Here is a 23887-nt window from a genome sequence, read left to right as displayed (position 1 = left end):
AAACCAAATAAATTGTTGTAAATACTTTTTTAATATATAAATTCATTGTTCTATATCGTATAACATATAAAACAATGAATGTAAATAGAAACATTACAAGTTAAATGTCATGCAATATTCAACCAATTGTTTATACGTTCTTTTTTATGTGATTCTGTATATATTTTTAACAGACAATAAAACCACAACTGTTATTATGTATACAATACTTTCTTTTTGTAAAAAAAAAAATAATTTTTGTAATCTAGTTCTTTTCAGCTGAAAGACGTCTCTTGCAAGACATAGACCACCCCCAAAAATATATACAGAAGAATATATCGTAATCGCCACGCTTGTCTGGCGGTTTGGCGATCGTAGTGTTGTGCTATTGTACACAGAGGACGATGCTGCACATCTTACAAACTTGTTTGTGGGCAGTGGCAACCCTATATGATTAATTCACTAGTGTGAATTACATAACATTGCATCCCTGAAATCGAGCCCGCGATATATGATAGCAAGTCTCAATGCTCTACCGCTGTAATTTTAAATATTTAGTATTCTATAGAAATTGCAATGGGCAGGCTACATTGTACGCTGAACTAATAACCGCTAAGGATCCAAAGTTCTGAAGTAATGACCACGGAACGACCAGTGTACAATGACGATCACAGACCTTGTAAAGATCGTTGAAAAGATTTGGATATAGATCCTATTGTAAATCTACGATAGAATATTCTATATGATCTTATGATGAATATTATTATTAGGATATTTAGATACATTTTATATAACAAAAACTTACCTTGACAGCATAGCATCATTCGAACCAAAGTGATTTGCCGCTAAAGCCGCTTCTAGAACATTCGATTCTCTTCTCGGCTCCGTTCTATTAAGAATGGAACTAATGGAGAAACTTGTATACGGTGCACTTCCCGTCGCCTTCTCTTCTTTGTCCTTCTTCAATTCGTAGAACGGGCTCTTCTGTTCTTTCCTAGACGGTGAGGACGTGATATCGGGACTACTGGCCCCGGAGACCACGTTCACTTCAATATCATTATCCTGGGACGAGACTGGCGAGTCCATTTTGTTACTAACTCTTCATCTTACGATAATCTGTAAAATAAATACTTATATTAATGTATCTATACAGGATGATTCGTTATACGTGTACAAATTTAAAACGGTGCATGTATAGCATAAAACTTTTAAATTTTTTTTAATCCCATTATAGTGTTAAGAATTATTTAAGTGATAATATAGCCTGGGAATAACTTACTCTGCTACAGAATTAGGTATATTGTGAAAGTGACCACAAAAAAATCTGAATGTGTTTGTTGTGGGCCCTTCTTATATAAAAATGTGTTAAATATAATATAAATATGATAATTAAATAAGACATTCTTCTCAAGACGCATATAAGTTGTCACTTTAAATGATCCTATATTAACAATATAAATAAATGAATTAAAACTAATGTTCTGTCAACTAATATATGGTACAACCTATACAAAAATCAATAGTTAAAGATAAAAATAAATAAAATAAAATTCGAATTACTACTTATAAAAGTTAATTACTGTTCACCATCTATCTCTGCAGATTTTGTACTGCTAAAGTTTAAAGGCCTGTAACATTCTACACGAATTCCAGAGTGTTCACTTTATACGAGGTGATTGTACATACGTGTTTAAAGCTTGCTGAAAAATAAGCTATAAGGTAACCCCGATATGATGTCATATAACTCACACTTTATGCATTAATTATATTTGACTGCCACTGTTCTCAAATGTTTCCAGAGGATGAGTAGCACCTTCCTCTGCATACTATAATATCACACTGCGATCGCCAACATTCCTGCCAAGCGTGGCGATTATAGTAACGTATGGATATATTGTGATTTCAGTGAAACAACGACAATTTTATATTAAGTTATTATTTGGGATAATAAACATTTGTTTTAATAATAATTAAGGTAATAACAAGTTTATCAAAACAAATACAGATACGTAAATAGAATCTTTATTTTATTATACAAAGAAAATTATTGATATAAAATGTCATTTTAAAATTTATTTTAACATTAAAATGTACTATTAAATAAATCCTTTATAGATTATATTCCAGCACTTGTAGCTCTGTTAATGCTATGATATATAAGAGGATCCTTGCGTAAGTTTATGTGGAGGTTCTATAAGCGAAACCTCAAATATATAAACATTCGACACATCATCTTATTACACGAACTCCCTCCCTATTTAAACACAAAAACCTTAAGAATCCCGCTTAATATGATTTACCGGGAACATTAAATGCTTCCCCGGTAGCTGAGTACATAATTCCCCATTATTTATTCACGGCGGAGAATAATAGAGGGGCACTTCCCTCTCTTAATATTATTCCAATACCCCCCGGGACATCTCTAAATAACAGTAAGAACAATAACGCACTTAAGGATACTGAATAATAAATAATGTTAAACGTCTTAAGGCGTGGTTTATTTCAGACTGGGGTGTCTATGCTTTATATAAGCAATTTGGGACAAGTGGCTTCAAAATTTGTTTGACTCTATCATAATTAATTTAATTGTAATAGTTTTATGTACGAGAAAGAGGTCAACCGTCTAATCTATCTCGGCTAAGCGTTCAGAAACAAACAAAACATCTCATCTCATCTTTTTTTTAACAAGTATGTATATTTATTTATTTAAAATACTTTTTATACATTTTACGTATAACAGCGAACTTAATGCTGAAGACATTTTGTACCAGTAAACCGTTAAGCGGTACAGAGATAAATTAATAAAGGTAGGTGAAACAAGAAAATAATTTAAAAAAGTTAAATCAAATTGAGAGGGAAAATAATCGCTTACACACTTTAAATATACTAATGGATACTACTATAACTATACAGAAATATACCATAATATATAGTTTAATATCTATATATACTATTTATATAAATATAATAAATAATAAAACTCATATCTTGATGATTCCGTCGGCTAGTCAAGTAACATCTTTCGAACCTTCGCTCTATAGGCGCAATAATTCCATAATTTCACAGATATTATCATCCATACCTCTTATTTTTACAATTACATTTAATATTCCTGAATTGTTTTTTGCTCACTTTCTTACTTATTACAGTATTCAGTCTCTAAAACTATTTACTAACTTAAATCGTAACCTATTTAAAACTTAGTGACTTATTACGAAGGTGTGTGTATTCATGCCATGAGCAAAGTCACAATCACTCAACGTGCCATGGAGAGATGAGGCTACGTTCTGGATTTCATTTTTAGAAACAGAAATCAAATTAGTAGGGTAACGAAAGTTAATTATAAAGCTCAATTTAATGGTTAATTGAAACGTAAATTCCACAAAGCACAGATAAGCACTAAGACATTATTTTCGTCATTATTAAGTTCGTCGTAAACCGATGAAGTCGCATCTAACCGGTCCTATTGGTAATCAACGGATGGGGTTCATGTAATGCTGTTGTTACCCTATAAGTAAATAAGGTCTGTAATGTGCAGTCGTATATCCTGATTCCATCCTTTGCATATACATATTAATCAGAGAAACAAAAACATCTTGAAAACCCGAAATAACGTTTGACAAAAATGTGTTATATATACATACAAAAAGATATATAAATATATATAATACATATATATAATGTAATAAATAGATCTAAAATGAGGAATATAAAAAGCATATAGATATGGCGGAGCATAACTTTTATTTCTCTGTTACATTTATTTGAAATACGTGGTACGTTTAACACCAAATGACGTAAGTTGATTTAAAAAGCCCGTGTCGATGGCACTGTGCTGATTACGCCCGGCGGCCAAACGCAGCCATCAATTAACGATAATTTTGACACAAAATTCGGCGGGAAATATTCACTACGTCCGCCATAAACATATTAATTTTTTTTTTTTTTTACACAAATCATTTAAGACTTACTGATATTTGGCCAGTGTTATAAAAGTCGTTAGTTTTCGAGCAAGAAACTATCCGTACTCACATTTTTTTCTTCATTTTTAGATAAGAAAATAAAAAATTGTAGAGAGCTTCTAAAATATTGAATCAACATAAACCACAGCGGTCTGTCGGCGATCGAAATGCAACCGGCGTTTCTAACTACAAACAATATATTTATGACGACATAATACATTCATTTCAGGTCATAGACAGCTACTGAAAGATATAGGCTTCCCGCAAAAAAATCTATGGGAGGGCCACTATAATCGCCACGCTTGGCAGACGGGTTGGCGATCTCAGTGTGTTGTAATGATTCGCAGACGACGCTACTACCCATGCTCTAGAAACTTGTTTGTGAACAGTGGCAATCTTATATAATTAATGCACAAAGCGTTAATTACATAAAATTGCATCCCGGGATTCGAGCTCGCGACCTACGACTGCAAGTCAAAGTCCTCTATCGCTGGGCTACCAGGTTGACGGAGAATGCCTATCAGGCACTAAGTCGGCCATTATACTGATTGGACAAAAAGTGAGCAAATAAATGAATATAATAAAAAAAAATGATCTTTGCGGCCAGTATTACTATTATTTGTAGAGTTCTCACTTGAACGCTACGGATTCAACAGATAGTACAATGGTAAAAGGTTCACTAGAAGGCATCGGACGCATTTTTTTTTGGATGTCTGCTCATAAGGTAAGATGACCTTTTTACACGATATTGTTTGAATAATATATATATATATATATATAAACAGAGTAAAATATTAGAAATTATAATTATTCGTATGTTATTCGTTTGCAGCCGGAGATCTGAACGTAAGAGGAGGTAATACCACGCTCTCTTCCAACCTCGGTAGCAAGACCTTGGAGGCCAATTCAGGGCTATCCGCCACAAGCACATCCTGGCTCCACGGTGACGTGAGCTAATTCTGCTCGCGTCTTTATAATAACTGATGAAGGACTTCAGTTTTACCCTAAGAGATTTAGGCGCTGGGCCACCGCTGTTGAAACTACTGAAGTGTGTGAAAATTTACTCGGAATTTTGACAAAAAGGCTTTAAAGAAGACTGTGGGGTTTTACCCAGTATCCCGCATAACCCTTTGGTTATCCCTAGAAAGGTTGTTTATCTTTCGAGACAAAAAAAATGTCACCGAAATTTGTAAAACCTTAAGGACCTTTTTGAAACCGTCAGAAGATTCTGGATGCAAGCCACTTCCCTCTCTCATTTTAAGATTTCCAATAGGACTGTTAGACCTATGTGAAGTAGAGTCAGATATAACGCCTTGTTATCTTTTATAAATAAGCACTCTGTAAAGTTTTACACTTATTTCCATCAGCCTGTATAACCTCCTTCACGCAATCAATTAGAAAGTGCTTTCGTATTAAAAATGATTATATCCCTAGACAGTTTATAGCAATAATTGACCAAAACAATTAGTTAAATTGCGCAATAATTTTATCTATATACCATTTTAACTGTGCTCTAAAACGATATTTCAAATTATACATATCGAACAAAATTCCCAGCGGTATTGTCGACGGCTATGAGTCATTACAGCAGACAAATTATTAAAGGTTAAAACTAAACGGCCAATAAATTATGGTAATTTAAACGCGATAACATTCTGCTAGCTTTCGCAATTAGCATCGCTATGGAAATATAGCTCAGCTAATTGCGAAAAACGTTAGAATGAAATCGCGTGTTATCGTGAATAATACAATGAAGTAAATTTATTTGTGTAAATTAACTTCATTATATTATTCATAGTATTCGTATTTTTAAGACGTCTTAACAATATTTCATAATACTATGTGTAAGACATATGTAAAAGATTTAAAGCGATGAATGTATATTATACCATATCCAAAAAATAATAGCAAAAAGGAGCGTTATCGAAATTCGAATTACGATGTAAATTTAAAATAATTATTGTATACTATCCGTTTCTACAAATTTTGTACTGCCAGAATTTATTAGCCTATCATTCCCAAAGAACAAATTAATTATAACATATTTTTAAGTAATCACTTTATACAAAATAATTGTGAATAGGTGTAAAACCTAAAAGACTTTTTACTGACAAATGAAGTAAACATTCACACCCTTAGAGCTTTTACATATATATCCAATAGGCTGTAAATTTACATATTGTATATTTCTGCATGTTTGTTATATACAAAATATATAGCCGTATATAAAAACCTACATTGATTATATATGATCAATTAGTTAAATAATTTGTTGTATCACTACTCGTAATTAAAACTATTTTGCGGTTACGTTCTGCGAAAGCATGTTAGTACGTCAACAATTTGGTAAAATGAATGTAATGAGACACCGAGATAAAATCAAACGGAACAGCCGGCTATTTGTAATTCAATGACGCATGAGAGTTGTAATCGATACGTTTTCGAATCGATTAACTTTTTAAATATGGAATTTTAAATGTGGTATGTTATCTGTGAAGTTTTTGTACGTTCCCGCGGTTTGCTTTCTTTGAGGTTATTTCAAGCGTCGATGATTTTGTCAAAATATTATTTTAAATGGAGAGTTTAGTTAGGGAGATGTTTTATTATAATGTAATGCTTTAACAGTAAAATTTAATTAATTTTATAATTTACCAGTATTTCAGTGCTTATATTTAACATTTTACAATCGTTCTCTGTTTAATTATAACAATAATAAACATTTTAACAACATAGTGTAAAATATTGATTGATATTCATAGTGAATATCGTAAACAATATTATATTAGAATTTCCTTTCATCTACGATATTTCTCTGTTTCTAACAAATCTTATAAATTTTTGGCCAGTATTTTATTCCCTTTAATTACGATCTCCGCAACACATAGTCATATATCAATTGTAAATTGCGCAAAATCTAGGTACCTGTCATCTAGTAATTTTTACGTCTAACAAAAAAGATGTCATATATTATACGCTATATACACGCGAGAATTAGTATAGTCAACTGAAAAAAACAGCTGCTCATGAGCTATAAATTAGCTGTAGCATAAGCTATTTAACAGCTATTATTTTATTACGCAGCCATCTTATAGCTTCTTCCTTTGTGTCTTCAATTATATAATGTTAATAAATATGCTGTATAAGATGTTTTGAGATTTGAATTTATGATTCCTATCTATATCACATATTTAATTATGTGCATACATATTACATAAAATATTATTACAGTATCAACAAAGAGCTATATAGGAACGCTATCAGCTAAATGATATTACCTGTTACTGCTAAATAGCATCTAGTTGATACGACACTATGTACTGAAAATTTAATCTCGGACACTACTTAACTGTAGATATTTTTTACCTGTTAATGTTTTCAATTTTGGAACACAAGCCACTTCAAGAATTCATAAGGGCCTATATTACTATAACTATAACTACATAAGCTACGTTTCATCATCATAACCCTAAAATGCTCACTGTACATAGGCTTCATTTGGAACGGCCTACATCCAAAGCTTTTTGACAATCTTAACAAGGTCATTATAACCTTGTATGTGTCCAACGCTGCGCTTTCTGATTCATGGTTTCCACTCTAGTCCTCTGTTCTGCGCGCCATGTGCCATGGTCACTGCCACTACAACCTACCAATCTGCTGGGTTATGTCGACTACTTTCGTTCGTCTAACGTTCTCTCTTCTTAATCGATCTCATAGAAAAATCTAGAGCATAACCCTCTCTGTAACTTTTCTTCTTAATATAATACAGAACAATTAAAAACTTTATAAATATTATAAAGATATTAAAAAATTTAAATCAATAAAAGTGTTAAAAGTAATATGCTTATTTTATCTGTATTTATAATTAAACCTTATGTAAATTTAATTAGTGCGATGCGTTAATTAAAAAATTAAACTTCTTTACGACAAATGGCGGGTCGTTGTTTGAGTATCAATATATATAACAGTATCGAATGACAGATGGCCACTTACAGATATAATCTACCGGCTGTAAAGTTTACGGCGCTGTGAAACCAAGTTAACCCTTTGCATGCTAATCGAACACCGCGACTGATAAACTGGCCGACTGTTACACCGTACCGTAACAATTTCAAGTTCGGTGCACCAGACCGTGGTGCACCTAACATACCATCCCAGCCGACTTCGAACTGTCTTTGAGACGGAATTAAGTAAAAGTGTAAAAGCTAGTAACATCTCTCTAGTGAACGATGAAGTGTCGCCTTGTGTTCATAATGTTTTGCAAGGCTATTATTCTGAGTGTTAATACATAGAAATAAAGCCTAGTTATGTAAGCATAGTCGTGTAAGATCCCACAATCAAGGAGAAAAAGTTACTGAGATAATATATCATCAAATTAGAAATTATAATTAATAAATAGCAAAGGTGTTCACAAGTAAAAAGTAAAAAAAGATACGTATAAATAGTAACTAAATCTGTGAAATAATACATTGGAATTTTAAAAATAAAAACTATGATACCTGAGGAAAGTTAGTGAAAGATAAATGGAGAGATTTGAATTTGTAAAGCAAGAAAAATGAATAACAGAAGAATAAATTGAAAGAATGGAAAGAGGTAATGATAATAATAATTTAAACCTAAACAAATTATTAAACGTCTGTAAACCAAGCCGTATTCCATGTGCAGAGGTGAACGGAATGCCCACATAATCGGAGGTCATATAAAGATCAATTTCAAGTTATAACATCACTGCAAATATACACAGTATAGATAAACACTCGCTGCAAAGCATAAGCTTCCTCTGAAAATCGCCATCAATAGACAATGACTGTTAAAAACGATATTTATATCTCATATGCATAACAATAAAAACATTTGATTTAAACCAAGAAGTTTAATTAAACAAAAACACTCGTACATTTGTAGATCGCAAATCTGACAGCCGCCGTGACGTTACCTGTCAAATGTCAATCCTTACATCCTTCTATACTAATGCAGCCCGATAACCATTTTTCTCCGACTCGGCCGTCCTGCTATTCATCTGTCCCAGATGAACTTTTGCTGACATCAGCTGTTACCCATGGCTTCATAAAATCAGCAGAGCTGGAATTTTTGATTTGTTCTTCACTGATATCAAATTTTCTCAATAGTATCTATCTTTTCGTTTTTTTCACAGCTTCATATGGACCTATGTATTTCGGTTGTAATTTGCAGCCTTGCATCAAATTGAGTTCTTTTAATATCAAATAAATCCTCAATATTATATTCCCTAGCTTTCTTGCAACTTTTGTTATAATTCTTCCTATTCTCTTCTTCTATATTCTGAAACTTTTTTTTTGCTTTTTCCTCAAATCTTTTCTTCGTTCAATTAACTTTTCGACGTTTTTTTTCATATATGGTTAAGTTACTTTATCTTCTTATATTTGAACTTGCTCCTGTATCGCTGCTAGTCATGTTTGTTTCTGTAAATTTCATCACTGCTGTCATGTTAGCTATCGGGCACTCACTGACATATTTAGTCTAAATTTATTCTTACCAGGAGTGCCAACCTTTTTGTTAATAAGACTTAATGTAGACTTCGTTCTTTTTCAACTGATATATATTTGCTCTATGATCTACTAGCTTTAGCTCATGTTGACTAATAAAAATATTATTTAGAAGTAAAAAATAACTATCACTGTTGGTATGGATAAAAAACAATTATTTCGATATAAAAGTTCTTACTTTAGGAATTAACACATATTTGTGTCATTAATTTCACAGAATTGAAGAATTTGTTGCCTCAAAATTTGCTACGATCATCAGTCTTACACTGCCCGTATCCAACGACTGATCGCAACGTTTATTATGTCATCGGTTTACCTAATGTGAGCCTACCTACGTCGCGTCTACCGGATTGTGGTCAACATTCCAAAACCGTACCCCATCAATCCAAGCGAGCAATTCTTAAGGCTAAGTCGATTAATTTATTTATTTAAATAAAAAATTATTCAAAATTCGAACAATTTATAACCACAACTAAACGCTAAAACTACCATCACAATCTTTTTGAATTGGTACCATTTACAAACTAAATATTTTATGTAAAAAGCTTCAAGAAATAATCGTATATTAGGCGTTAAAATTTCTTTTTTTTGAACTAACGGTAATATCTAATGCTGCATGCCAGCCCAATTTCGTGTTCAACCTAACTACGAGAAAGTTTAGTGTAGTATATTGTAATGCAGAAGTTTATATTGTAATTTCATAAGTTATAGCATTGTACATCAACATAGTGCAGTGGTAGCCTAGCGTTAGAGGTCCAAAACTTACGATCGTAGATCGCAAGTTTAATTCACACATTTTGTTTTAATTACAAACAATCTAATAGATTCCGCAATATATAGCTAGCTATAGCCTAGGGCCTAGTCAGTATGTAGAGCACTTCATTGCACGACTACTGCTACATAGCGGAAGTAGCTATATATTAGTCGTTTCCTTACTTAGGATAAACTTCCGTAAAGTAACGCCTGAATCTATCAGATATTTAAGATTAGCATGCGTAGCTGAACAGGCGCGTTTGTACATCAAATTAACTAAATTACATCGGGTGGCAGCTCAAAACGTTTGGTTTAACTAACAATGCAAGCGGTTAAATGTAGCACTTCATTGCACGACTACTGCTATATAGCGGAAGTAGCTATATATTAGTCCTTTTCTTACTTAGGATGGACTTCCGCAAAGTAACGCCTAAATCTATTAGATATTTAAGATTAGCATACGTAGCTGAACAGGCGCGTTTGTACATCAAATTAACCAAATTACATCGGGCGGCAGCTCAAAACGCTTGGTTTAACTAACAATGCAAGCGGTTAAATGTAGCATTTCATTGCACGACTACTGCTATATAGCGGAAGTAGCTATATATTAGTCCTCTTCTTAAATACAAACAAGTTTATGTAGTTTATATAGTATATCTTCCATAGATATATTTTGGGAAGGCCTATACCTTTCAGTGGGCGTTTATAGAATGAAACGACGACAGAATATAAAAAGAAATCAAATGAACTAGGCAATAGATGAAGTATGAAGGGCGATCTCTATCTGTCGATTTCTTCCAGGCATCCTTTGAATGTATTTGTATTAATAGAAGTGATTAGAAATATACGTACATACGTATAATGATATAATTATAATATAGAGTATAAAACAAAGAGTATAGTTATAACAATAAACATTTTTCATCATTTTAACTGTAAGACGTCCTCGTAGACATAAGTCAATCCGCTACTTCGAAAATAAAGTCTAAATATCAATAGTATAGTAACCTTAAAAAATTTTAAAATGTAAATTTTTGTTTGGTATAATAGCTAAATAAATGACGAAGGAATTAGGAGTACGGTGTGACATGCGGCCGCAGCGAGCCCTCAATGCGCATCTTAACGATGTGAAAGGGTCGAATTTTGACTTTGTAATATTTTTTACGACGCCAACGTTGAGTTAAAAGTTCATTTAGATATGAAAACGGACACCTTTATATTTAATTAATTGCTTACGTTACTTTGTTCGCGCCACATTTGCTCTTACATGAAATATAACGAAAACATTTTGAAATTGTTTTTAAATGCACAACTTAAGTATTTATGTTTTAAATTACAATGAAAACACTCGCTCAATGAGCCGTGGAGTGGGTTACGTTCGAAATTTCCCAACGAGATCGAATCAGGAATAAAAAAATCTGTAGAGTAACTAATCTAATCGACATAGCCGAATGGATTGACGAGTTGAAATGGCAGTATGTAGTATAACGCGCTAATAACTGCTGGGGCCTTACCCTCCGAACATCTCTTCTGGTAGACTGGAGACCACGGACTGGGAAGCGCAGAGTAGGACGTCAATCCACGAGGTAGACCTGACCTTATTAAGGTCGTCGGAAAAACGTTTCTTTTGGAAATCTCTAAGCGAGGCCTATGTGCAGCAATGGATGTTGTACAGCTGAAATGATACTAATAATACGTTATATATAACACTCAATGTATTTATAATTTTATTTAAGAGTACATTTGTGACGTTAATAAGAAGCATTGTTAAAACATAGTAACATATATAAACAAATCAAAGCCTTGTCAAAAATCTCAATTGTAAACAAATAACATATACGTACTCAGTGAAAATTTGTTTTATTAATTGAAAACTATTTTTAATTGATGTTGAAATAAGTAACTCTTCTGTTCATCACAGGGACAAACCCTTCTCGTTCATCAGGTCCCAAGCCCTGATGAATGAGGAGGGTTTGTCCAAACAAACAGCTAAAAATAAAACAGACAAATTCTACAAATCTGTGAAGAAGAATGACACAGCTGTACCCTCAACTTGCATCAGACAGGCTTACAGGCTCAGGTTACTGGATCAACAACCGTAAAAGCCATAAGATACCTTTAAAATTATCTTCGTGTTTCTTTCTCCGTGTCTTCGTTATTTTGTTTACATTTTTAATTCTTATTTCTTTTTATTATTTGTGTTACAATTTTTTTGGATAGCCTAAGGAATTCTGGTCGCATCTCATCGTTCTCAATTAGCAAAGCTATTGAATACTCGCTGATCTTAGTGCTTAACCGGCATTCGGAGTCGACTCGGAGTTCTCCTAACGCGGGACAGTGGGCTACAAGGTTGACCAACGTCTGGTCCTGGTTCAAAGAAGCACGACGAGTCCAAACTTAACATTTAGGAGGCGGAGTTTGGTAGCGGTTTTACATAACGTGTTCAAATATTTTCTTACTACTTACGTATGTCATGAATAAATTGACGCAAGAGCCCGACTTGATACAAACTAGAATCAGATTGAACTCCCTTATGAAGCATGATTCAACTTAAAGCTATTGGGGAATACAAAGATCACAATCTAAGAAGAGTCTTCAACAAAATTTGAAGCATAGGGCTCCCCCAAAGATATCAATGGGGGATGTACCATAATCGCCATAGGTCTCCTCAAAGATATCAATGGGGGATGTACCATAATCGCCACACTGGGCATACAGGTTAGCTATCGCAGTGTTGTATAATGATATGCGAAGAACGCTTTTACCCAGCTTCTGGAAACTTCTCTGTGAGTACATAACGTATTCAAACATTTTCTTGATACTTGTGTATGTCATGAATAAAATGACGCAAGAGCCCAACTTGATACAAACTAGAATCAGATTTAACTCCCGTATGAAGCATGATTCAACTTAAAGCTATTGGGGAATACAAAGGTATCACAATCTAAGAAAAGTGTACAATAAAATTTACAGCTTCCCCAAAGATATCAATGGGAGATGTACCATAATCGCCACGCTTGGTAGACAGGTTAGCTATCGCAGTGTTGTATAATGATATGCGAAGGACGCTTCTACCCAGCTTCTGGAAACTTCTTTGTGAGCAATCCTATATAATTAAAACACAGAGTGTGGATTACATAAAATTGTATCTCAGGAATCGAACCGGCGACCTACGATCGTAAATCATGGTTCTCTGCCGCCGAGCTAGCGGTGCTCAATGATGTTATCACTTGTTTTTGTGTGATACTTTCACAATATCCTTAACTATATATAAGATATTCATTCCCAAGATTTATTATCAATAAAATTCATTCAGAATGTAAATAGTTTTTGTACCGTCCACAGCTGCCGGGAATATTGTGACGCAGAAAAAGTTTAAAATTTAGAAAAATCTCATTTTCCCCTTTTTACTTTCTTGGTTAACAAACCGTACATCGCTATATTTTCTTATGGTGATTAATATCGTTGCGTACATTGACCAGATTATCATATTATTCTTCTTTTAAGACCATAAAAGCCCACTGTAGGACTCAAGCTTCCATCAAAGATCGTCACAATGACAGTTCCAGCGCTGCCTTCATCCTGCGACTGATCACAACCTTAACTAAGTCGTCGGTCCATCTTATGGAGGGCATACCCTCGTAGCGTTCACCAGCTCGAGAACCATTCGGCGTAATATTAACTCGACCTATAATATAAGATGGCTTTTTCTTCATGAAGCTTTTCTCTGAGAAATCCTTCAGTTCTCATATTAAAATTTGTACAAACAAATATAAATAAGTTTAGTGAATTTGGTTCTGTCGTTATGTATATATAACCTTTGCCATAAAAAAGAGTTAAAAGTAAAAAAAAAAGTTATAATTCTAACATTGTACTAAACGGACAGAGCTTTACACTGGTAATGCCGCATGACTTAATTTACTTAAGTGACACTGGATTAATTACTCAGAGGTCACGAAAATAAATGTTACAAATGACGGTTGAATAATAACAGAATTAAGGGTGCTTAAACATTAGGGTGATGAATTTTTTTGATCAAAGATTACCGTTGAAATGTGATCACTGCTGATTTAGTAATGCAATGAACACACTAGTCTAGTAATACCCTATTTACTAATCTCGTTCTATTGGGACAAAGTTGTCAAAGAACATTTGTTTGCTAGGGCTTATTAACATAATTTTCATCGTAGAACATAGCACACCTTTGGAGTGATATGGTGGCCGCCATGCTATTACAATGTTTATGAAATTAAGTAAAGATAATATAAAATTAAAATTCATTTATTTAAAATTGGAACTTTTAACAGAACTCTTATTGATCGTCAGTTTTTTTAACATATTTTATTTTTTACTCTCCTTTGCAAGTGTTATTATTGTGGAGAAGAAGCAGAAGAAAACTCCACAACAACACATCCTTTAATAAAGTTTAACACAAATGTACATACGTATACACTTTATCAGATATAGCCTAAATGAAATTAAAATAATCAAGCGAAATCACTGCCAAGGATTCTTATCATTTGAGTATTCGTTTATTGAATTATATGCTTTTTTCGTCAATTTACTTTCAATATGTTTTGAATTTTGTAAAAGGTAGTCCAAAATGTTATTAAAAAATTGATTTCGTTTATTGCAAATGAATTATAGACTTTTTGCAATTGAAACTTTGGTACAGCCTGTTTTTCACGGTGTCTTGTAAATGCACTTTGACATCTCCTTTTTTAATTTAGTATAATTATTGTAAACGTATAAAATATTATTATAAAATATATTGTGAAGCTTACAGTGCTTACAACATTGACATCTCTGAACCGATTTATCAAGGAGATTCCTGACTAAACCGTAAGTAGTAATTTTTTTATTTAAAAAAACACAGCCCTGCTTATTCTTTTTTCCATTTTTATCTCAGGTCAACTTGACGCATACAAAAAATGTATAGCATACTATGACATAACATATTCAACATTACCAAAATTTATTTTCCAGATCCTTTTCATATCAAGTTATTATCTGAACTGTGTTCAGATATTGGATAGAAATATATTTAACCGATAGGAATATCACCCAAGTGTCACTTCGTCAACAGACAACAGAACAAATAGCTTTAAAGGCTAGTAGGTTATTTTTATTATAATTTTAATACTTAAATTATTAAATATTGTTATAAACAATGTTGTATTTAACCCGTCTTCTAGTTAAGGGCACAAGGGGTTATCTTATTTACAACAATAACATTCCTTTTATTATATTTAATGTTAATACTTACACTTACTAACATACCGACTGAATATACACGGATATATTTCGTTTTACTTATAATTTCTTTTGATGATATATATAATAACTGCAGGTGATTTATTAATAAAAAATGCGTAAATATCATTATTTGTTCAGAAATAACTTATCCAGTATAACATTTGAATATAAAAACCTACGCAATTCTTGTAAAATTATTTATTCTTTGGTACCATAATATTAAATAGAGAAATCGATTGTATAAATAAATTCTCATATTATTCTTAAAATTCACGTATTCATATATAGGCTTATATAATTCATTTCACAAATGTTTTTAGAGTCATTTGTGACGACTTTATCGCACGCTTGATATTGAATGTTCAATGTCCAATGATACTCCTTCACGATTACCTTGAAGAAACGCGACACATATTGGAAATAACTCATTGTTCGATTGTATTGTGGATCTATGTAACACAAGACAAGTCAATATCTATCCTAGTTTCATTACACCGAAGTAGAAGACGATATCACATAGTCTTATTGAAATAATCGCTATACTACTTAGATAGTAATTTTAAAAATTATAATTACAAACACCCTGTAGATAACCAAAAGATGTAATAATAAGTCAGTGACAATTTTTCTAAAATATTATGTACAAAATTAAACTTTTTTATATAATACCAAGAGAGCATATATCCAATTGAATAATACACAATAGAAGATGATGGAATTTCTTCCGCCATAACTTCCGTCGCTGATGCTTCTTGGAACGGTAGTCAACATTATTACCAATTAGATAATAGCCAGCTCTGGCAGCTTAGATGTATTTTGAAAAATGTGTATATATAAATATTAAATAGGTTTATATAGTACTATAGATAGTAAACAAATTTTCAGAAATTATAATATAAATCCCACAGGGTGTACAATGTTGAAGTCATCCGACAGAAAAAATAAATCACGCTGTTTTAGCTCTTCGATCAAAGTATACGTATTTAATGTAAGTACAAGTCATGGTCTTCTCAAGGTTGCGCTTGGTCTATAAAACAAACCTAGGCGACTAAGAAACTCAGCAGTTTTTTCCGATGGAAAATTTTTCATCGGCGCGTGCCGAGATTCTCTCGGAGTGAAAACGCCGAGATTCTCACGGAGTGAAAATGCCTAGATTCTCACGGAGTGAAAATGCCGAGATTCTCGCGGAGTGAAAATGCCTAGATTCTCTAGGAGTGAAAACGCCGAGATTCTTACGGAGTGAAAATGCTTAGATTCTCTCGGAGTGAGGAAGCCGACATTCTCACGGAGTGAAAATGCCTAGATTCTCTCGGAGTGAAGAAGCCAACATTCTCACGGAGTGAAAATGCCTAGATTCCCTCGGAGTGAAGAAGCCGACATTCTCACGGAGTGAAAATGCCTAGATTCTCTCGGAGTGAAGAAGCCAACATTCTCACGGAGTGAAAATGCCTAGATTCCCTCGGAGTCAAGAAGCCAACATTCTCACGGAGTGAAAATGCCTAGATTCCCTCGGAGTGAAGAAGCCAACATTCTCACGGAGTGAAAATGACTAGATTCTCTCGGAGTGAAGACGCCGAGATTCTCACGTAGTGAATATGCCTAGATTCCCTCGGAGTCAAGAAGCCAACATTCTCACGGAGTGAAAATGCCTAGATTCTCTCGGAGTGAAGAAGCCAACATTCTCACGGAGTGAAAATGACTAGATTCTCTCGGAGTGAAGACGCCGAGATTCTCACGGAGTGAAAATGCCTAGATTCCCTCGGAGTCAAGAAGCCAACATTCTCACGGAGTGAAAATGCCTAGATTCCCTCGGAGTGAAGAAGCCAACATTCTCACGGAGTGAAAATGACTAGATTCTCTCGGAGTGAAGACGCCGAGATTCTCACGTAGTGAAAATGCCTAGGTTCTCTCGGAATAAAGATGCCGAGATTCTCTCGGATTGAAAACAATAAGTCCTTGATCAGTTTAGACTGTCTCTTTACTAAGACATCACAAAAAACACACTAGAAGTTTCTAGTAAGAAATACCTACAAAGGTGACACGCCCATTTTCGATGCCTTCCGTAAATCCCGTATTCAAGTAGAATACTGTTTAAAACAGAGTTAGTTATATGAACGGCATCAATATCTAAATATATATATATGACTAACATACTATGTTTCAAAATAAACAAAGACTCCCTTTCAACATGATCATCTATATATCAGCTAATAGATGCCCACTGTAGGGCATAGGCCTGCCCCAAAGATGATCAATATGCAACGATTTCCCGCGCCCCTTATTACTCTCTAAGAAACTCGTTATTATTCACTATTCATAATTTCATAGAGCAACTATTGTTACAGTAAACAGCCTTTGGAGCCTTAAGGTTTTGGAAGCAGTGTAGAACCTCCAACTATAAGGTGGACGGACCTTATAAAGGTCGATAAAGTACTGCATGTCGCTACAAACTGATCCTATTGAAAATTTATAGGAAAGTCCTATATTAAGCAATGGATGTTGTAAGTCTGAAGTAACTTTTAAGTTTGCTAGGAGGTCATATTGCTTATTTAACACTGAAGGTTCCGTCGCAAACGACAAATAAAAGTGGACGCTTTATGTTTTTTCGTAGCGCGTCTATAAAGAATATTTAAGATATACAGGGTAATTAATTACAGTTGTATAAGCTTTGAAATGGTGAATTTATTGCTCATCTGTTAGCAAAAAGCTTTAAAACTTTTAGACATATTTTCTTCATCATGTAAATCATGACAGGCTTACTTCTGGTAATATAAAGTCTACAGGGACAGATAATAAATAATATTTAATTTAATTATGAAGTAATCCGCATTATTTTTTAACTTTATAATCATTAATTTTTGAATGTAGTGTACCATACATTTATTAACATCAAATGAGCTTTTACATCGACTGCCAATCTTACAGTACAATAAAGTAGAAAAATTTCTTTTAGTCTTGTATAATATTCACACGAACTTTTAAAAAGCATGCAGTTTAAAATGTACGTACAAGTAAAAAATCAAAAGAATATATTAAAGAGGTTTATAAAACTATCAATCACGCTGGTATTTTATTGCCAAAAATCTGTTGAAAACACAAATAAACACAAAAGATCAAGTTGAAATTAAATTAGTAAAACAAGTTAGTTTAAAATAAGAATTTACGTGGACGTGTACCTGAAAACTTCTAAAATTCCTTATCAATTGTGAAGCACAGTCAGATAACTTTGCAATACATTTCCACCTCACTTCAACAGTACATGACACAACGCGATCCGACACCGAAGGAGCCACTCAATGTATGCTCTCAGTCCACAAATATCGCAAGCGTTAGCGGTAAGGGAGCGTGTGTACAGATCAACAATATTGCATAGACTAACAACCACCCCTACATTTTGGGGCGGCACTTATCCGAGGTGCCACCCCTTGCGACCATGCCCCATATCCCCATCCTCTTCACATCTACCAACCCTTAACGGTCCACAGAAAAAACACACTTAAAGACACTCAAACAGTTGAAATATAAATACAATTTCGCTTGAAACTACTTGAGAATCGATCGTCAAAGAGAGGTAATAGCCTAAAGTATAATATAATTAAGGGTCGGTATTTAACACTGGCGCGGTAGGGCCCGATTTCGTGTTTGCTTTGCGGTAAATAATGCGTTAACAGTTAAACTAATGCGAGCTTCCATAAGACTAACGTACAAGCTTTTGGTTTACATTTAAAATTATTTTTCGTTTTGAAAACTTTATTTTTAACTTTAGAGTGCTTACCGTGTCCCTTTGTGGAAGATAGCTTGAAGCTATATAGCATGCTTGTGATGTTATGGTATGCGAACAGTAAAAATTTAAGATTGTATCACATTAGGCGGCAATCGATAAGCAAAAAAAATTAAGCTGCGACTTCGATAATTTTAACTTAACTTTAACTTTAACTTTATACAAGGCATTTAAGTGCGTTTTTGAATCGTCGATTATTATAACATTATAAGTAGTTAGCTACCACTGGTTTGTTGAGAAAAGCCGACCAGAAACTCTTATAAATGAAATTTAACAAATTTTCACGCCTACATTATAATATCAACAATGCAAATGATTCAACAAACCAAGTTTAACACATTTCGATCAACTAAATACTCCTTAATGCTATATACAATAAGATTTTTTAATAATATACTTTTAGTTTTATACTTATAACTACGAAACAGAAGGTCTAAGATATCTTGTGGAACTTGTGTAGACCCATGAATAATTTGTTAATTTTTGAAGGCGAATAATTTATGGGTTAGGAGTTTTTTTAATTTTTTATATTTATCTTTGTCTGTCACTATTTTTTATTTAAGATTTTAACAACGGCGCATAAGTAATATATAGCAAAAGATATCATACGTTGAAAATAACTTAAATATAAACTGTGCTTTTTCGATAGATTAAAAAAATATATAAATATTAATATATACCCTTGTAATTTTATATTTAAGGTTTACTCGAGTAAAACTGTTTTATCGTTTATATTATTTACCCATTTAGTGTGTTGAAAATTATTTACTTTTAATATTAGAAGTATTTTTATCGTTAAGAAAAAAAAATATTAAAAAGTATGAATAGAACTCTCGTCAATTCCGAACCCTTAACGGTATTTAACAAAAAGGGAGTTCACCTGTTAGACATTATCGTGGAGAAAATAAAAGAAACTACTCTTTATATCATAAACGCTCCACTATTACTAAATACGAGTAGTAACACCAAAGTTAATAACTATAGTGTTAAATGTATTTCTTTTTATCGTGTGAATAAGATTTTTTTGTATGACTTTGTATGATCATATTTGTATGACTACACTTTATTATCATTAACATCATCATTTTAGCAATATGACGTTCATTGTATACACGCCTAGAGCCAGGCCTTCGTATCGGCCTATACCCAAGGACTTTCGACGACCAGTCATTGTTCCACCTCGTGTTTCTTTATCTTATGCTGTCACTGCCATTCCGTGGTCCTCCAGAGCTCCAAAACCATCAATTATGCGCGCCATATAGTTCGCCCAAAGCAAGTAGTTCCGATTTAGTAGATTCTTTCGTTATGGAAAGTTAATAGAACGTTTTCGAAAATAAATTCCATTTTTTTGGAATTACAATTATACATTCTCTGGAGTTTAAGCGGTTTATTAATACAGATAAAATACAAGTTTGTTTTCAAATAATCATGTCTATTCGTCTATTTATATTAATATTTAATGTGAAAGTTTATTGCGTTCCTATTTCTTGTAGCCGATGTCATCTTATATTATTATGATGATGAACTTATACGCCATATACACTTAATTTTAAATTCAAATGATTTTATGCATAAACGATAAATGTTTTATTGATAAATTATTAAATATGATATATATTAAATTTTTCAAAATATATATTTAGTCTTTTAAATTTATTCAATAACTTGTAAAGATAGATTATGTAAAGAAAACTTTTCGAAACAAAAACATTTATTATCTGTGACTGTTATTTTTTATTCATCGCAATTGTACTACCTAATATTACTTATTATTGTATACACAGCAATTGGTTATATATTAAAAGTTTTAAAAGGATTGAATATATAATTCGATTTATTGTTTTGTTTTACATCTTTAAATAATCGCCTCTTTAAATAAGACGAAGAACGCTAAAGATATGTTTCATTCATTTAATTTTCAATCTTGAATTATTTTATATATAAACTTATAACGTTTGATTTAATAATTAATAAATAGGATATTTTAAGCATTTCAGCATACTGTAATGGTGTCTGTTCAAAGTTTTTTTTTAATATTAATTTGAAAATGAAGGTTAATTAAATAAGTTAAATTTGAAAGAAAAGCATATATTATCTGTTATTCTTATATATTTTATTGATCTCAATCATAACAGATAAGGTTTGTCGTTAAATCTATTTAAAATAAAATACTAACAACATTATTCATCATCGAAAACATTTTTAATATTTGTATTAGCTAGCATAAGAGTTTTAAAAAAAAAACTTCCTCGCCTTATATCTTATATAAATAGCCCTTACTTACAGTCGCCTTACGTCATATCGTATCATTAGTGGAATGGAAGAGGAAATTACCTTTTACACTGCAATTAATTATTGTCGATGTATACATTAAAAAAACCTTGGTTATAAATTGGATACGGGTCATTGTTTTTCACATAAATCGTATGGTCGTGCAGAATGCATCTTTCATTGATAACAAACGATAATAAGGCTTCTGAATTACTTTTGCAGGCTCCATTTTGCCTGGGTATGTCTAATTTTACAGATGCAAAGATTCCTAATCTTTGTATCTGTAGGATGAGTATGATCTAATGAAACTAATGTAAATAAATGTTAAGACCGTTATATCAATCATATACGTCAGTGATTCCCAAAGTGATCTATGTCGACCACTAGGGGTCTATGGCAACCTGCGAGTAGTCTACGTCTGCGAAAAAAAAATTGGGGGTCCATGATATGAAAATGGGGGTTCAACAATAGTGAATCTCAACACATACACTGATAGTACCTATTTACTTACATCATACTATCTTATAATATCAAAACATTTACATTATTTATAAAAGTACCTATGAAGTATATATTTTACGTTATTTTATTTATAGTTTATTTTATGTTTATTTAATGTTATGTAAATTTTACATAACAGATACAAAATTTCATTTTCGGTAGTTTTAATTTAAATTCAATTAATAAATGTATAAATTAACATGTGTTTTTATTTTAAGTTTTTAACACTAAACTTCACTACAGATAGAAATCAATATCAGGTAAGTAAGGGGTCTACTCAACACAGAAAAACATGGCAAGGGGTCTACGACACAAAAAAGTTTGTGGAACTCTGATATACGTGCTACAGAAATAACCATGTATTTTTTTACACTATGATAAGCTGTTTGCAGATAATAATGATGATAAATATATATTTTGTTACATTATAATTTACAATCAGATGTAGAACTAATAATATGTGTTATGTGGACGTGAGTTTATTAGTGCAGTAGAGTGGTTCATTGTCTAGTCGAATCACGTGGTTTCTCTTTAATCTTTTCAATCACATTGGTGCCGTCGTGTTCCAGAAGCGGGCGACTTGGGATGATCAATGACATGTTTCTTACGCAGTAAATGACTATATCTACTTTAAAAAAAGAATATATTCATTTAAAATTAGAATTAAGAATATACAGAGTATAACTTATGATTTAGAGCTACTGATTTAAAACTAACTTATTACTAATATTTAACAATTTTTTATATCCTATTTTGGTGTCGTTTATGACATGGGTACTGTAAAAAGAAATTTTCTTCTTTTCAGCTGATAGGCGCCCAAGACAGGCATTTCCTAAAGATCGCTACAGCGACCATCTAGCGGTAATTTCCCACGGCGCGTTTACCGGCTTGTGATCGCCTCTCCAGAACCTTTCGGCTCCAACGGCCATTACACGAGCGATGTGCCCAGCATACTGCCACTTTAGACAAAAGATTCTAGAACTTTACTGCCGTGGTTCTCCAGCGGATCTTCTCGGATACCTTCAGCTCTCTCTATTAAACAAAGCATTAGATATTTGAGTATATATGCATCTTGTTATATATGATTCTTGAATATATGACTTTCAGATAATTTATATAAAGTTGTATACGTTATTGTTGATAGCGTTCGAAGTTTGAATTCTGTTGTTGTTTTCAAGTTTTATATTTTGTTGTTACTCACAAATCCAACAGCGTATGTAATAGTCCTGATTATATTATTTAAATTTCTTCTGCTGGCGACATCTCATACCAGGATGTCGAAGTTCATTCAAGTTAAGGGTGGTATTTTATAAAAGCCTATTGTATACAGATAGAAATGAATTTCTACTAATCAGATAATAATAATAATTTAAAAATAAATTATAATTTTTAATTTATAACCTATAAATGTAAGTAAATTTACTGTCTTGATTTACTTTAGATGTGCAAAATCAATTATATTATATTTACTGTATCAACTATTCATCTAATATTGAAATGCTGTTTATATCTATAAATTAGTAGTATCTATATAAGAAAATGTCAAAAACTATGTTTATTTTTGTATAAATGAATTTCACGAATAATAATAAATGTTACGTTATTAAATATAATAAGTAGTTTAATAATATTGTTAATAAATTTAATGATTGTTATTATTTCATTATACACTAATACCTCGCTTTGCGTCGTTTCGTTTTGCGTTTTTTTTCGAAGTAGCGTAGCTGCTTAATTAGTACTAATTGAAATTTCGTTTTTTTTTTTCTAAAATTCTAATTGCGCCATGCCATCAAAACTCGGGGATTCCTTTTCTAACTAAAATCAACTCAATTTGAACACAGTTTTATTTTCACTTTGTTTTG

General features: G+C 32.5%; 1 protein-coding gene across 1 annotated transcript in view; it reads right to left on the bottom strand.

Moving 5' to 3' along the window:
- LOC137926014 (homeobox protein Hmx-like) overlaps nt 1-18707 on the bottom strand; it is a 41446-nt gene extending 22739 nt beyond the window's left edge. Inside the window, exons 1-2 of the mRNA XM_068769534.1 lie at nt 18649-18707; nt 785-1095 (exon numbers count right to left, since the gene is read on the bottom strand). Coding sequence (XP_068625635.1) covers nt 785-1065 — 281 coding nt within the window. The 5' untranslated portion in view covers nt 1066-1095; nt 18649-18707. The remainder of the gene's footprint in view (nt 1-784; nt 1096-18648) is intronic.
- Nucleotides 18708-23887: the final 5180 nt, after the last annotated feature.

The sequence above is a fragment of the Battus philenor genome, unplaced genomic scaffold (assembly GCF_028537555.1).
Source record: "Battus philenor isolate CCGP_79_NKW_IND1 unplaced genomic scaffold, ilBatPhil1.0.hap1 SCAF_28, whole genome shotgun sequence".
Lineage (NCBI taxonomy): Eukaryota > Metazoa > Arthropoda > Insecta > Lepidoptera > Papilionidae > Battus > Battus philenor.
Note: the sequence above shows the minus strand (reverse complement) of the source record. Positions and strands in the feature narration are given on the sequence as shown.